Here is a 17791-nt window from a genome sequence, read left to right on the forward strand (position 1 = left end):
GATTATTTATGCTTATGCTCATTGGCAAATACTTCGTGCATGTAATTCCGGACTATACAAATGATAAAAATCAATTATCTCTCATCTCAATTTAAAAATGCAGACTACTAGGCTGGAAATACACACGGGTATTAAACGTTTACCAGCAGTAGCATATACACAATGGTTGTTTATACTCTTAGAGTCACATAAATTATGCTTATAATTTAATAAAACTGACCATTCTAAGCATCGGATATTTAACTTCCACATTAAACCCTACATGCTCATCAACATCTTCAAAACATTGTTTCAAGGTAGGGAACGGTTGTGTTTCTTTTGGATCAACGTTGTCTTCATATCTCTCATCTACGATAACATATCAAAATTAAAACAATTCAGTTTTCAATAAATGTTGTACTGTGTTCATCAAAATTGTTTACAGTACCTGATAGTTCTCAATCATTTGTCAAAATCGATTACTAATATATATATGTTGTGAATACGAAACCCCCATTTATTTTACTACCTCTAATTGGTCTGATCAATTTGTAGGTGGTAAATAATTGCAAGGGTTTATTATTTGTGGATTTTTAAAGTGTAGTTTTTGTTCTCTTCATTTTATAGAGTATGAAGAATCACCAATCCTGTCTTTCTCCAATTCTTATCTATTATCAAAGCTATTGTAAAAAAAAAACATACAATTAACTACTCACCAGACTCACGATCGTCCTTCTCGTTTGCAGCATGAACAGATGACAACTACAAAAGAAATTTGAAATTCATCTCTACAACTAAAAGACGGTGACTTGATGTACAGAAGACCTATAGAACAACATTTTGTTCTACTAGTAACTGAATAGATATAATTAGATGTGGTATGAGTGCCGATGAGACAACTCTCCATCCAAGTCTCAATTTGTAAGAGTAAACCATTATAGGTTAAGCACGGTTTACCCACACGGTGCATTGGCTCACACCGAACAGGAAGCTATAACATCTGCTTACCCTTCCGGAGCACCTGAGATCACTCCTAGTTTTTTGGTGGGGTTCGTGTTGTTTATTCTTTAGTTTTCTATGTTGTGTCGTGTGTGCTGTTGTTTGTTTGTCTTTTTTTATTTTTAGCCATGGCGTTGTCAGTTTGTTTTAGATTTATGAGTTTGACTGTCCCTTTGGTATCTTTCGTCCCTCTCTTCTATAAAAGAGGGACAAAAGATACCAGAGGTACAGTCAAACTCATAAATCGAAAATAGACTGACAACGCTATAGCTTAAATGAAAAAGACAAACAGACAAACAATAGTACACATGGCACAACATACAAAACTAAAGATTAAGCAACATGAACCCCACCAAAAACTGGGGTGGTGATCACAAGCGCTCCAGAAGGGTAAGCAGATCCTGCTCGGCATGTGGCACCCGTTGTGTTGCTGATGTTATAACAAATCCGGTAAATAGACTAATTTGGTAGGTTACATTCATGAAAGGGAAGGGGATTGTAGTTACTACGTAAGGAACATATCCGATATCATCTGTGAAACGGTTATTCCATAAAATAAAGGTCCCAACAAATTACTAGTGTAAAACCATTCAAACATTGTAATAAGTTTTCTACAAGTACAGCCAAATTAACTAACTCTGAGTAGTTTTATGAAGGGTTTAATTCGATCCTAAGTAATTTAATGTTTTTAATCAGGTCAAATAACATCCCTGTGGCATCCTTCTCATAGACAGACACAAACAACATAAATGCTCGATAACGTTTCAATAACTGCTAAGTGTAGCGATTTTAGTTTGACTGTATAATTCATTATTATGTAACATATCTTTTCCTAAATACACATGGGTTAAATAACATTTCTATAGGGCATCGCCTGGTATTTTTATTTATTTGAACGGTATCTATCTATATTACTTAAATTCCCCGCCCTGTACCTTAAGTACCGTCCGGTACCCTATCTTAAGAACCGTCGAGGTACCGCCCGGTACCTCATCTTTATAATAAAATTGACGGTACTAATTTTCTTGCACCAGATGCTCATTTCGACAATACATGTCTCTTCAGTGATGCTCGTGGCCAAAATATTTGAAATCCAAAGCTTATATAAAAGATGAAGAGCTATAATCCAAAAGGTCCAAAAAGTATAGCCAAATCCGTGAAAGGAATCAGAGCTTTGCATGAGGGAGATTCATTCCTTAATTTATAACAATTTCTAATATTTTGTAACAGGAAATTTTAATAACACAAAAAATCCGTATTTTCATGCCAGTACCGAAGTACTGGCTACTGGGCTGGTGATACCCTCGGGGACTAATAGTCCATCAGCAGAGGCATCGACCCAGTGGTAGTAATAAAATTGACGGTACTAATTTTCTTGCACCAGATGCTCATTTCGACAATACATGTCTCTTCAGTGATGCTCGTGGCCAAAATATAACTGTCATGGTATCGCCCGGTAGCACATCTTAAGAACCGTTGAGGTACCGCCCGGTATCTAAAGAACCGCCCGGTGTCCTATCTTTGGAACCGTCGGGGTACCGCCTGTAATTATGTAAATAAGGGGATGCGAGAAAGACCAGAGAGTGTAAAATAGAGTGGAATTAGTAAGCTAGAAAAATATTGTGTTAGTGAATTAGGATTATTGTCCAACTGTTTTATTATGTCAAACTGATATACATTAAACAGATTACATAGTGATATGAATTGAAACTTTGTGTTGTGGTTTGTTTTCTTTGTGCCATTTGAACATGGATTTTACGTAAGAATAACACATCGACAAACACGAATCTATACATAAACGACAACGCTACATAAGCTAAAATGCACAAATGACTTTCAATACATTTGTTAGTGTTATTTCCCATGCTCAAGGTAAAGCCCCATTTTATAACTATAATAGTGACTTGCACAATCTAATTTGGATGAAATCCGTGAAACAGAATGGTGTTCTGTCTGGGGAGTCATTATAACTACAGGCTACTATTGCAAACGGAACATTTGGGAAAGTAGGCTGCAGCTTAGGTTCTTTAAGATTTTGGCCCGCAAAAAAGCACACAATTGTCGTATTTGACAATATCTGCAACGTTTGCTTACATTGGAAACTATTATCTTATAAAAAACCTAGCTTTTCGACTTGTATAATAGTACAAAAATGAAAACAACACGTTATAATTTTTCATGCATCCAAAGCAGTTTTCTCAATTGATGAATCAAATAATGATTTTTGTTTTACATTTTATGGTCAAGTTGAAATTAAAGGACACATCTAGTCAAATGTGAACCTCAAATTGAGATATCTGCAAAAAAACATAACAGATAAACACTTGCTAATAAAGTTCAGATCAAAATGGTTGCTTCATTTTGAAATGAATTGTACTAGTGTGAGCGAAGAGCTGACTTCAATTTAAAATTACAGAATCATTAAAATAGGTAAATAGTTCAATTGCTCAAGATGAGAATCCAAGCAATTCTAATACACTTTTTCTAGAATAAACTTTAAATTTCAACCTCTGTGTAATTTGCCATTTCATAATGGAAACCATGTTTTTAAATGACTTTTTACGTAATTATATAAAAAAAAATAACAACCTGCATTGATTGAAGCTCAGCAACAGTAAGATCCTTCACCGATACCCTGAAGTTTTCAAGTTCATCTCGTTTTTTCTAAAATGAAATTATTTTTTTATGAATCTGAAAATCTGGATTTATTCTGTCAAAAATTAAAATCAAGTAAAAACATTCCAACGTCACATGAAATGAAATACTGTCAATGGATAAGCATCGGCAAAATACTGTGTAGTATTTTTCATTGCTAAAATTTTGTGGATTGTAGTTAGAATTTATAGATTATATTTATTTCCTTCTAAACTTTGTTATGACAAGTTCTCTTTACATTGGTTGCACGACTGCCTTGTAGCTTAGCATTCACTTTTCTGTGTAATCTTGGCTTCCAATCTATGAATTTACCTTTAGATCATTTTGGAATCGTAAGTTCGTCAACTGTTAACTTCAGACTGTAGTTTGCTAACAACTTTATTATCACTAGACTCAGTATAAATTACCGTGAAATAATGGAAACACATTATGCGCTCATAAACATACAAAATCCTAGATTATAAGGTCATTTTGTATTTTATCATTATTTACTGGTATATTATTTCCTTATTTCATGTACTACTAATACAACTCAGTCCATCAAATTACACATAAAAATATCTTACCGTTACTTAAATAATGTATGAATAAATTAAAAGATAGACAATCTCCCTACCTTTCTGTATGTTGCAAACGCGTGAAAATCGTGATATATTACTGGTATCAGGTCTTTACTCAACATGACGTCAAATTCAACAAAGTCGGCACCCTACAATTTATAATATTCTATTTCATATATTTCTTTGAAATACATATTATGTGATACATGATATCAGTAAGTTTGTTTTAATTATCAATAGCAGTTTAAATACAAAGAAACGAAATTGTTTTGATAGTTGCAATATCAGAAATGTGTAAAAATTAAAGGCTGGTGGATCTCAAAATGTAATTGATAGTTATAATTGTTTAAGCAATTTCATAGCTTTAAGTTCATATAGTTTGAATTTTACAGGTTGCTTGATACAGATTGATATACATTATATATATGAATAAGAAAAGCTGTCTTTCCATTGGAAACTTACATGACTACCTGCTGACTGTAAAGATGCAATCGTATTTTCTCTCACTGATCTAAAACATTAAAACCCGTTTTAAACACAGAAATATACTGACATATCTATACAGTAGTACATGCAATTATTGACTCTATCGATATCAAACTGAAACTCGTTGCATAATTTTTCCTGTATTCAGTTATCTTTTTCGTGTATTGTCCTATCAATTTTCGACATTTCGACTTTGATTGTTTTTCTTCTCTTCTACCTAAACTTTCGTGTAAACATATGATGAGTAAAACTTATTATTTAAAATGCAATTGATATACTACTTCTGCAGTTGTGCCTTTACGGTTATAACTTAAGTCAAGACTGATAAAAATCCAGCTTAATCTTTTCTTTGTTTGTGTACTAAAGTGAAAACTATTTTATTTGAGCACGAAACGTGTTTTTTAATTAGTCTGTATTAGGAATTCTTCATTCCACGTTGGAGAATTTCTGGTAACTGTCTTGAACCAATGAATATACTCGCCAGAGATACCAGAATTGAAAATTGTTATGACAGACCCGCGTTTCATAAATGAGACTCATCAGTGGCTCTAAAATTAACAGTTCGAATACAAAATCAAAAACGCAATTAAAGAGCAGTTATACAAGAGATTTTCTGTTGGTATCAGTTCTTATCCTTGGTATTTATTCGGACTTAAAAGAGGGACAAAAGATACCATTAGGACAGTCAAACTCATATATTGTAAATAAACTGACAACGCTATTGCTAAATATAAAAAGACAAACAGACAAATGTTAGTACAGAAGACACAACATAGAAAACTAAAAACTAAGCAACACGAACTGTTACCTACACATCACATTCATATTCATAACATACATTTGGATTTATATAATATATAAAAAAAACATTTACTCTTTTTGAGAATGTGCCGAGCCCATTCCTTTGTGTCCTATATCTAGTGCAGCTCTTTCAAAATTCCAGTAATTTTGATAAGACACCTCCATTGTCATAGGTAGACCTACCAAAGGTTTTATCAAAAGATAATCCACTAGAAATAAAGTCAAATATTAGTCCAAAGCATCGGTACCAATGTTTGATTATAACAAATTCTTTTTCTGCAACTGCAATAATTGGTAAAAATATAACTGTAAGAGACGATTCAATAACATATAGGCAATTTATTTCATTACATAGATCTATGTTTATATGGCAAATTACAAACAACAAATAAAACGCATATTAAAGACGAGAAAATGATAATGTGATAAGAAAACAGCCGCTGATTTGTACAAGACTGATACATGTTAAGAGATTTTGAAGCATGCTAGTTCACATTGTAACAGTCCGAATGAATACCTGCACACATTATTCTAATTCATAATCGACACCTCTTTGCTCTAACTCACTAATGCCACGTGCCAATTTGAGAACCAGCAACTTATAATGTCGATTATCAAGTCTTTAGTTTAGCTCGACTGGGGATCGAACCCACGACCCCATGCACTTGAGGTGGGCACGATACATAGACACAACCACGACAAAGTCCGCATTTATGGCTGTTCATTAATGCAAACAACAAACAACATGCCTGAATAAATAAACGCAACGGTAAAAAAGGCAACAGTAGTATACAGCTGTTCATAAATCAATTGAGAGAAAACAAATCCTTGACACAAATTAAAAACGAGGAAAACATATAAAAAACACTGGAACAACGGAAACACTGAAGTGCAACAAAATAAAACGACAAAAAATACATAACTTATTGATAACAATTGTCATATTCCTGACTATGTACAGGACAATTAAAATTTGCCATATAAACAGACTTTAGATGAGATATTTCTCTCACTTTACATGAACCTAGATAAATTTTAAAAAAATGTGGAAACTTTTTGAGATATTTTTGTGGACGTTTCGTCCCCTGGGTATCACAACCCCAGTAGTCAGCACTCCGGTGTTGAGAAGAATATCAATTATATGGTCATTTCTATAAATTTCCTGTCACAAAATTTTTTGAAAAACTACGGATTTTCTTATCCCAGGGATAGATTACGTAAGTCGTGTTGGCACAACTGTTTGGAATTTTGGGTCCTCAATGCTCTTCAATTTTGAAGTTGTTTGGCTTAATAACTATTTTGATCTGAGCGTCACTGATGAGTCTTATGTATTTGCTACTATCTGAATGCATTTTCAATGAAATAGTCTTAAGCATCTGACTGAGTTTAGTTTAAAAAGCATTTGAGTTTATGTTTATTTTGAATTTTATCAAGACATCTTTAGATGCAAGAGTGAAATTATATACTAAATTTAGTCCTGGTATCTATGATGAGTTTATTTTCATTGACAATTTCAATGTTGTTAAATCAGTCTTACTGATTTTTGTGCAAGGTAAACAACGTGCCGATTATTGGTCACTTTATATATAAAAAAGAAGATGTTGTATGATTGCCTATCAGACAACTGTCCACAAGAGACCAAAATGATACAGACATTAACAACTATGGGTCATCGTACGGCCTTCAACAATGAGCAAAGCCCATACCGCATAGCATAAAATGTTTATATCATGTTTCAAATTTTCTGGATTAACCATCATCAAGCAGGCTCAATCCTGAAGCCAGGGACTATAATACATAGAAACGTTGCTAAAAGTTTTATGAAGACCAAAACGAGACCTTAAAACAATAGCCAAATAGTACTTTTGCGTCAATATTAACAATGATATACCTTTTACTTGTCCAATAGGTTTATGTGTAAGGCCTGTTATTAGTATGGTCTTAACCTCGTTCGTATTCTTCATTTCCATTGGTATAATGTAATTATATCCAATATTTTTTGGGTCCTTGTCGGGAAAATGTACGAACCAATTCAACTGAAAACCCTATAAATGAAACGAAAATAATAAAAACAAAATGCATCTGAGGAAATCATAAATGCAATTCAAAGCAAATAAGTGTAAAATTTAATTGAAATAACTTAAATAACCAGAAAAGGGACCAATTTCCGCCATAATAGAAGAACATTTTAAAATGTGTGTTCAATCGTAATAAAACTTCCCAACTTCATGTACTTTTCAATTTACCTGAGAAAAAAAATACATTAAGAAAAATACCGAACTCCGAGAAAAATTCAAAACGAAAACTCTCTAAACAAATGGCAAAATCAAAAGTTCAAACACATCAAACAAATAGATAACAACTGTCATATTGCTAATTTGGTACAGGTATTTTCTTATGTATAAAATGGTGGATTAAACCTTGTTTTAAAGCTAGCTAAACCTCTCACTTGTATGACATGTCGCATAAAATTCCATTTTATTGACAACAAAGTGTGAACAAAACAAACAGACATAATAGGTAAAAATGTTAAAAAATAGAAGTACAGATTGAGATAAGATGTGTGGAAGTTATTGTTTAACCTTTTCTTAATTTGATAAGTAAGGCAAAAACATTTGAGCATATCATAAACATATTGTAATTGGACTGTCCTAGAATTTTCATACAGGATAATGAAATTAATTTGAAACATACTAAATATTCAGGGTCGATTGTTCTGGCTGAAAATATCATGAAGTCATCAGGATTGTACACCTCTCCATACGTCTTTTGTATATGTGGTTTCTCTTGGCCATTTTTCAATGTCTAAAAAAAAAATTGAAAAAGAAATTATCTTTTTCAACCGCATTGTGGGTTTGCAAAGAATATCTTAGTCCAAAACAGGAAAATTAACAGTATGAAACGTAAATCGATTCTTTTGTCTCTTTGACATACCGGTATTCCCCATTTCCATTCTAAATTTTGTTGTACATCTTGTAATACCCCATATGTAACTAAAATATCTAAATGCAGACGTTTGTTTATGTCGTTTCGACACATTCACTAATACAAAGTTGGTACCTTCCTTTGAAAACAAGATGTACAATATGACCCTCAGTGGAGAGCACGGCTTTGATCGTATGTAAACTTTGACGTTTCGGGGTCTCGTGTTAAAGGAGAATGACGTCTGATGTAACTGACAAAAAAAAAGATTCAGTATTTCTGTGTATAATGTACTAGTATCATATTATGACAAAATGCTTCATCATATAATTTAGAAGATGTGGTATGATTGCCAATGAGACAACTATCCACAAAAGACCAAAATGACACAGACATTAACAACTATAGGTCACCGTACGGCCTTCAACATTGAGCAAAGCCCATACCGCATAGTCAGCTATAATTCATCATGTCAACTGATTTGATAAGGTAATTACTGTGTTACTTCCAAGATGTTCAGACACTATGTTTTTATCTATATATTTGTCCTTTTCTGATGCAAACTAGATTTTACTCAATAATTAACAGTGTGTATCAGATATTTACTTACAGAGACAAAGACTTTCGTATAATTCGCTGTTGGGATTGTAATTGGTTGGTAGTCATCTTCCTCATCCCCATGCATTGTCTTAATAGAAAACAATTGTATATGTTTATAAATGCAGAATGTCTTCATGTAAAATCAACAAATAAAGCTATTCCATTGGTCTGTTCGATACTATAATTGAATCACTTCATCATATGCTTTATCGAAATAAATAATCATTAGCCATTTTGAAATACAAATTGTTATGATGTTGACAATTTTATAGTGTTCATTGATCGATTCATAGAAAATAAATCCGATTTTGTATTTTTCCTTATCATTATTCTAGATATTTTATTTCATATTTTATAAAATTAAATGCAGATATTTACCTTTCAAGCAATAAGGAAAAAAACGTGATATAAATAATTGCACAATTTATACAAATCTGTATTGTTTACGTTTTTTTTCACGTCTAACTCAGTAGCCCTCTTCGCAACATTCCATCGATGTGTCAGGATCCCAGACTAGTGCCTCGGGACCTGGTCAGGAATGAACAAAGGTTTAACACAAAAATACCTTGTCAACTAAGACTGTTATAATTGTTTTAACTCTATAAGATTTTCTTTTACCAACCATTCTTTACACAAGGCTAACTTGCCATTTAAATTAGGGTTTTAGAAAAGTAGATTGGATATCGAAACTACCAATGGTACCTTACAATCGATGTTTTAACGAAATCAAATTAATGGATGAGTGTGCTATTTTTTCAATCTGTTACAGCATCACTGTTTCTTTTGTTCAATTTAATTGCTTTAAAAAAACATTGTTGATCTGCATCATTTTTAAAATTACTAGAAAAGCATTGAAACAAATAATAAATGTATTTCAAGTTTTACACATGGAACTGGGGTAAACAAACTACTGTTAACTTAATTGGTGTAATTTTATTTCCTGGCTTGATAAATAGAAGTAGGTTCTCGTAAGTCACTTCTTTTTCAAGTTTGAAGTAAACAAAGGGTTCTTATTTTTTGTTCTTTCTACTTGACCAATTTATTTAAATTCGGACTTTGGCATGGTTAAACAAAGAACCTTACATCTCTAAATCTTAAATCTAAAGGTGTACATTTAATGCTATATGTCTGAGTTCTATGTCTCGATTTCCACATATATATTGGGTTACTATGCAGTCTTAGGTGAATCTCTGTTTCGTCAGTCAACCAGCCTGTTGATACATGCTTCTTCTGACCTGAAACAATTATGTTAATTATTAACGATGATCAACGATGAATTAATACCACATAACTGTTCTCGAAATTTCCACGACATTGTAATAATTATATTGAAAGTGTACATTCATATGATGAAAGAGTATAAAACATTGTTGTTAAATTTTATGATATAACCATTTAATAAACTATAATATGTAAAATAATATATTGTGGAGAACGTTTATTTGTTGACTAGTGTTAAGAAAATACAAGTATATGGCATACAGAAAAGGAGGAAAGTAAAAGGAGGAAAGTAACGGAAATGAAATTTTAACTCGAAAGAGCCTATCAATATGAAACTCGGTCCCAAATATCAAGGATCTCAAAAATGGAGGTGAGATTTAGAAAATCAGTGAGCAACAACCTCAAATTACCTAATTCTTAAATCAGGACACTTGAAGTCCTTTTACGTACTCTTGTGTGCGCACGTCATAACGTATAGCAAACACAGGCCGCTGCAACCATGAATAAGACATTAAGGGTCATGTATGGTATTAGAACTTTCCAACTTTCAAAGACAAAAGGCAAAAATAAGAAGGATATCGGTGAACAATTACAGATCACCATAGATTATCAACTCTCGTAACATATAAACTACAGGCATGCTATAACGGCATGAAGAGGATAGGTGAGGTGAGGTGATGCTATAACGATTCCATATATGTTAAACTCAACGTTAAAAAATAACAACAACCTGTTTTATACTAGAAGACATTTTTTATACAGACTATTGTTTTGGTTCATGGGATCTCTTTTACACGTTTAGAATATCAGACTGATAATGATTATATTATATAATTACCAAATTCTCCAAATGTATCTATCGTATTCTCGTACATCGCAGGATCTTTCAGGTAATCTGAAAACGAGAACTTTTAAAATATATCATAATACAAATGTTCTTTACCCTTTATTCGAATAATTCCGCTAGATACAAATGCTGTCATATCAATTCCAGTGGGGACAAAATATTTAAAAGAATTTTCTTCCCTTAAGATGAACTTTTATATCTTTTCAATTCTTTGGCTTAGGGGACAAAAGTGTTGGTAGCTAACTGGTACCTTTATTACTTTCAAATATGTTTTTATAAAGACTTTACCAATTGAATCATAACTCGGCAACAAATTAACAAGTTTCTAATCACACATGTTATAGTCTCTATGTGAAATGGAATAAGTAAACAACGTACCTCTTGGAGAGAAAAGTCTTGATTTTATGTTTGTTTCCCATCTAAGAACATCCACGACTCTCTCAGAATCTTCACTGTCAGATTCTACAATTCTAGCAATGAAGTAACGATACCTACAATCCTTCGTATCATCTGATAAAGTTATCGTCTTTTTCCAGATATTCCTACATTGAAAAAATGAGCTTCTGTAATCTACTGTTGAAACTTTTACCGTTTTGATTCATTTGAAAATGAATTTAAAATAAAATCACATCGGAAAAAACTCTGTAAAACATTTAGATACATCTTCTACATTTGCCAATAGCAACGGTGACAACTTTCATAAACGTTTCTATAGTCTAAAAACTACACCTTAGCACACCATTGGTACGATTGTCCATCTATGTTGCAAGAGAAAATAGAAAATGCTTACTTTGTAATTCTGGCGACATCGGAGATGAATTTCATTATATTTTTATGTGTTCTGTATTCAATGATGATCGTGAACAGTTTTTGAGAAAAAGATATAAAAATCAACCAAATTTATTGAAATTTAATGAACTGATGATCGATATACTAGTAGTAAAAATCTTTCTGATCTTAACAACAATCTAACAACTTGTGCTAATTTATAAGACTTATAAATATTCATTTAGGCTCTTCTGGGTAATTCATGTACTATATATCATGTATACCGGGCCTTTTTTATACCGTAATATATGACACGTGCCTCCCTCTTGCTTTCGTATAATTTTTGTATGTCTGTACATATACATTATGTAATTATTGTGTGTATCTCTATACCATTGTAATCTGGTTTGTTGAGAAATAAAGATATATCTAACTGCATCTTTCGTTTTGCAAACATATGGGGCTTTTAACAGCTTGCTATATATATGCCGTATCGGTTTTGTACATTGTTGAAAGTCGTATATAGTGACAAATATCTGCCAACATCTACGTACTTTGGTCTCTGCTGGAGAGTGGTCCAATTGAAAATCATACCACATCTTCTTTTATTTATATTTAAGTAAGTCTGAAGTAATTTTTTTGTTGATGGTCATACCAAAGTAACACCAAAGTGAGTTATTAACGGGCGTTACGATAGAGTTTTTACCCCAATTTCACCGTCAAGTGAACATAGAGAATGATAGTGGGAGTGGTGCATCCGTGTACTATGGACTGATCAATGGACACATTCTTGTTATTTGAAGTGAACTGACATCTGACTCAAAGAGCGAAGCATGAACAGTCGATTCTATTAAATCGTGTTACAATTAATTTGTCATCCCCAAATCACAATAAGTGTTCGATAATCACTCGACCGACAGATTCATTAATTGCTTCTTGTTTGTTTTGATGTCCAGTAACAAATATTTCAAGTATATTTAGGACAAAAAACGATTAAATTAACAGTTAATTTTATAGGTTGACGCTGCAAAATGGTACGGAATTAAAGACTGGGAAATTTGACTGCAAATAGAAAATGAGGGTATGGCTGATATGGAAAGAAATTCTGACCTGCAACAAGCCAACTACGCACTCATTAGGGAGTTTTTAGAAAGGTTGGTTAATATACTCCCCTGCAAGATGCATTGGAATTTTCGTCCCAATTTAGACCGGACGTGGGAAATAATTTATACACGACGCGTAGTATAATAAATAATATGTTTTTGTGCTGAGGCGGGGGAAGTAATATGTGTCACTGGACGTAAAACAGTCACTGGACGTAAAACAATCAACATCATTGCGTACTTGTCTCATACTTTAAAAGTGGTGTATCATTTGTCTTGCCACTGATTTCTAACGTTTGTTACAGTTCGTTTTGTCAGAGACATTTATCGCCTACACAATTGTACCACCGCCGATGATCGTGGATCATATGAACAATTGATTGAATTATGTGGTGCAAATGCGTTATCATATGATGCAGGATAAAAACTATACATGTCGGAAAATCATAAAATTTATTTGTATGAGCTTTAGAAACAGGACGAAAAGCGAGGCTGGTCGAGCTTTTCTCCTGTTTCGCAGCGAGTACAAATAAATTTTATATTTTCCAACAATGTACATATATTGTTTTTATCCTGAAATTTACTCCCAACACTTGAAGATTTAGTTATTGAAATATAAATCATGCTCTCTAAATTTTCTAAAAAAACACGACACAGCGTAAACGCAAACCGCAAAGAGGGCCACAAAATGAACTGGTACGGAAAAAAATATTCACATTACCGCTTGCTCAACATGGAAGTGGGGGTAACAGGAGACTTTATTTGTACAAGTACAAATTGTAAGCAAAAAAAAATATTTATGTACCTGTTATTTGTACGATACACTGAGGCTGATTGCAGGATAAAAACATATTTGTTGCGCGTTACATTTACGATATCGTTCAAGAAATCACACACCGTTCGATTTCAGTCATAACTGGAAAATATCTTAGACAATACATATTTAGATCTATTTTGTCTGCAAAATATTATTATAATGTAAGAGGATGGAAAGTGGATCTGGATTATCATATGAGGGTCGTAATGGGGGAAACTTTCATAACGAATAACGGTATGTATTGCGAAATGACGTTAACGGTATTTTTTGGTGCATGCCGATAAAATGTGCACTTTCTGTTAGAAGATATAAACATCGACTAATTTTGACGAATTACGTTATTTTTTTTTCTCTGAAAAATAACGATAACAATATGTATCTGTTTGAGACATTTAACTTGGCTTAGTTAAACAAAAATACTAAGTTAAAAGACTTACATGCCATTGCTAGTGTTATTCGCTGTCTTAGATGTCACAGGACTTGAAACTCTAGTTAATATGACAGCATGGTGTGGATTCCAGTTTCCAATCTTCTCACAATCTCCTACAAGACACACAGAATCACCGGTGTCTGTCTCTGCTCGCACACAAAAGGTCACCTCAAAAGCCATTGATATCTGCATGAATTGATCTAGCTGTGTAGAAGTATACGTAAATGAAGGCACACCAGTTTAATCATTGATGAAGTTTTGTCTATATATATACCAAGTCTATTCATGCGTCTTTAGAAATATCCCTACCAATTAAACATGGTCATATTAATAAAAAAAAATCGGAGACATATGCTGACTGGTTAGCAATATTTAATAACTTATCGAATCTTAGTTTATTTTTAGATTCTCTCTCTCTATATATATATATAATATGTGTAAAACAAGGTCAATTTTGTTGCTAATTATATCTACATGATAATTCTCAATATAAATACCTTAATTACATGTTAATTAGTGGGTTATTCATTATTTTATGTAGTAAAATGACATAAATGTCATGGTGATCTCTTGAGAACATAAATATAAACCGGATTTTACCAGTTACACAAACACTCGAGCACAAACACCTATTTTAAATAGCATGACAGGTTTAAAGATCAATATTAAAGAACGCATGGATATAATAAAATATATTAACTTATATGATTTATCAGGTATATATTACAAAGAAACCAAACATTACCTTTTGCTAAGTAATTTATATGAACCGTAACGTTACGCCCACCTATAAACTGAATAAACAAACTCACGTTAAAAAGAAATACACATTTTTCTCCTAAAAACACAAGACAAATGTGCACGGAAGTTATATAATTATAAAATCAAACAAAGTACGTCACTACCGTTGAGCGGCTATTTCAAAATGAAATATGTTGCAAGTTCAATGAAATATCCCGAAATGCAACTATGCATTGGCATAAACAATTACGTTAATCTGAGACTACTATATATGTTATAGTAGTCTCATCGTTAATTCTTCCCTCAGTGGTGTTATTTTGTATTTGTTTAATTGTTTGTTGCTAGTTGATCAAATCTCATGTTGTCAATTGTGGGGTTAAATTGGAATAAAGTATAATGTATTTTATTCTATTTGTGCTTTTAAAAGGACTCCCCCTTTCTTCTGTAAACTCCACACCTCAATTAAACTGATTGAAGGATTATGTCTTCATCATATGACTATCAGGCACAATTCCTCCGTTAGGGGTTTAGTATCATACTATCATAAAATATATGAGAAGGACATCACCTGTGTCATGTTTAACAACTGTTTTTTAAAAATAAATGTGTTTAGTTCCGATGCAAAGACACTATATATAAGTGAATCAATATTAAAGCCAAAATATGTAATCTTTAATGACCTGACAACAGTATTGTAACTATATCCCTTCTTAATAAGTCTGTTCAAAGGTTTTGTAAGCTTTTGAGGTGAATACTAAGATTTTTGTGCTTTGTAAAGAATATTACCATAAAATATTGTATGTGAAATACCTGAACGTATAAGATGTCTGCATGTTGAGTTATATTTACAAATTATTGCCTTATACCGATGATAAAATTTATTAAATGTTTTGACTAGTTTGTGATATCGAAATCCCTGGTGTAATAATTTTTCAGTAATACAAAAATTTCTCTCGCTAAAACCTAATACGTTGTTACATACACGAGCGAATCGTACAAGTTGAGATATAAGATGGTGACAAGGGAACGTCCCCATCTAAAAATGGATAATTAACGATAGGAAATGAAAAACAATAAATGACTAAATATGTAATAACAGACATATAATGGTGTATTGTCTCTTAGATAAATTTATAATGAAATAATAATTAAATCGTAACTAAATCTTGTGATAAAGCTAGGAACATCTTTAAACCTGCATCCCCTTCACAATAAATTTTGTCATTTTCAACTGATTTTTAGTTTGACTTAGGCTGTGCTGTTACACCACTGTCTCAGTTTAAAGGGAGGTTTTAGCATTCAGAAACATTTTATCTTGCCACATTTAAAATGTGCCTTTCAAAGGTCCAGAGCCTGTAATTCAGCGATTGTCGTTGATGGCTATCTACCATATTTTTTTCCCGTCATTGTTTATTTTATATATTGCCATTGGTTTTCTTCTTTGAATTGTTCAACAAGTTGTCATGCAAGGTTCTTTAATATCTTTCCATATGGTATGGACTTTGCCAAATTTAGAGGCCCTGCGTTGCAAATAGTTGCTTTATACCCAATTCCTCTCAAAACTCTTTACACTGTTTGCCATATGTTGTTAAAATGTCAATTCCTCCACTGGTGGTAGAACGACTTTTTTTTCAACACTGTATTTATGCTTCTTTTTTCTTTTCTTTTTGGCATGTAAGTTCAAATAAGGTAACAATTTTCAATTGCCTATCCATTTACAGTTAATGTATAGACGAAAGTTATCTTATTTGTCAACCTATTATTGTGAGAAACCAGTATCATTTATTACAAATAAGATATCCACAGCAAAAAGAGAGATAAAATAAAGAAGATGTGGTATGATTGCCAAACAGACAACTGTCCACAAGAGACCAAAATGACACAGACATTAACAACTATAGGTCACCTTACAGCCTTAAACAATGAGTAAAGCCCATACTGCATAGTCAACTATAAAAGGAATAAGTTTACTAAAGGATTGTATGTACTGGTGATTATAAGTCCATGTCTAAGGGCTAGAGAATTCTGATCAATTGCTAGCAAGAACTTAATTCTTTAGAGTTAACTTTTTTTGGTGTTGTTCTTATCGCTCAATGTTTAGTTACTAGTATATGTGTGATACTTTTCTTCTTCTAACTATGAGGTTGACCTGTTGTCAGTACGTACTTAAAGGTATATATTGATTGATATTCAGCACTAATAGGCTATTTCTTGGTCATTTTTTACTGCTAGACGAAGCCAGTGTGCCCAGAGAGAAGCACAGACCTTCTGTAAAAAAAAATGATAATACATGTTCTAGTTAATATAGATTCAAGTTGAGCGCATCTGCAAAGGTTGGGATTGGAACCCACATCCTCAGTGTTAACAGGTTAATGATACCGTAGTTTGACTACTTGGACAACTGTATACCTTCTCACCTTGCAAATTATCAAAGAACTTGTTTTTTTTAAATATTTTATTCATAAATAGCTTTAAATCATGTTCTGTTGAGCCAATTGTCATTGTTGCATATATAAATAACAAATCAATACAGATTTTTGGTCTTTCAGTATGGAATATTCTCAAGACCAAAACTAGTTCATAACTGCTTTTATTACAGTTTTTTTGGAGACATCATTAATAAAACAATTCAACATCACAGATCCTGACACAATAATGAAACATACAATATTCAAGCATAACAAGGGTCTTTTTTCTTTAATAAAAAGAAGATGTATGTACATGTATAATTATATAATCTCAATATGAGGCTTCCAAGGGTTCCCATAGGTAACACTCTGAATGATGACCTTGTCATATATATATCCACATGTATTGAGTATCAATAGAAATAGAAAGATGTGTTTTATATCAATAGTTTAA

The 17791-nt window shown here is 32.5% G+C and overlaps 1 protein-coding gene across 1 annotated transcript in view; it reads right to left on the reverse strand.

The window, feature by feature from the left end:
- LOC139512131 (glycerophosphocholine phosphodiesterase GPCPD1-like) overlaps window positions 1-15038 on the reverse strand; it is a 26179-nt gene extending 11141 nt beyond the window's left edge. The window contains exons 1-14 of the mRNA XM_071299528.1: window positions 15001-15038; window positions 14196-14392; window positions 11449-11612; window positions 11062-11118; window positions 10086-10237; window positions 9013-9090; window positions 8175-8285; window positions 7372-7525; window positions 5554-5689; window positions 4656-4704; window positions 4250-4342; window positions 3568-3642; window positions 696-741; window positions 221-348 (exon numbers count right to left, since the gene is read on the reverse strand). Coding sequence (XP_071155629.1) covers window positions 221-348; window positions 696-741; window positions 3568-3642; window positions 4250-4342; window positions 4656-4704; window positions 5554-5689; window positions 7372-7525; window positions 8175-8285; window positions 9013-9090; window positions 10086-10237; window positions 11062-11118; window positions 11449-11612; window positions 14196-14380 — 1428 coding nt within the window. The 5' untranslated portion in view covers window positions 14381-14392; window positions 15001-15038. The remainder of the gene's footprint in view (window positions 1-220; window positions 349-695; window positions 742-3567; window positions 3643-4249; window positions 4343-4655; window positions 4705-5553; window positions 5690-7371; window positions 7526-8174; window positions 8286-9012; window positions 9091-10085; window positions 10238-11061; window positions 11119-11448; window positions 11613-14195; window positions 14393-15000) is intronic.
- Between the last annotated feature and the right edge of the window lie 2753 nt (window positions 15039-17791).

Source organism: Mytilus edulis, chromosome 2, assembly GCF_963676685.1.
Source record: "Mytilus edulis chromosome 2, xbMytEdul2.2, whole genome shotgun sequence".
Lineage (NCBI taxonomy): Eukaryota > Metazoa > Mollusca > Bivalvia > Mytilida > Mytilidae > Mytilus > Mytilus edulis.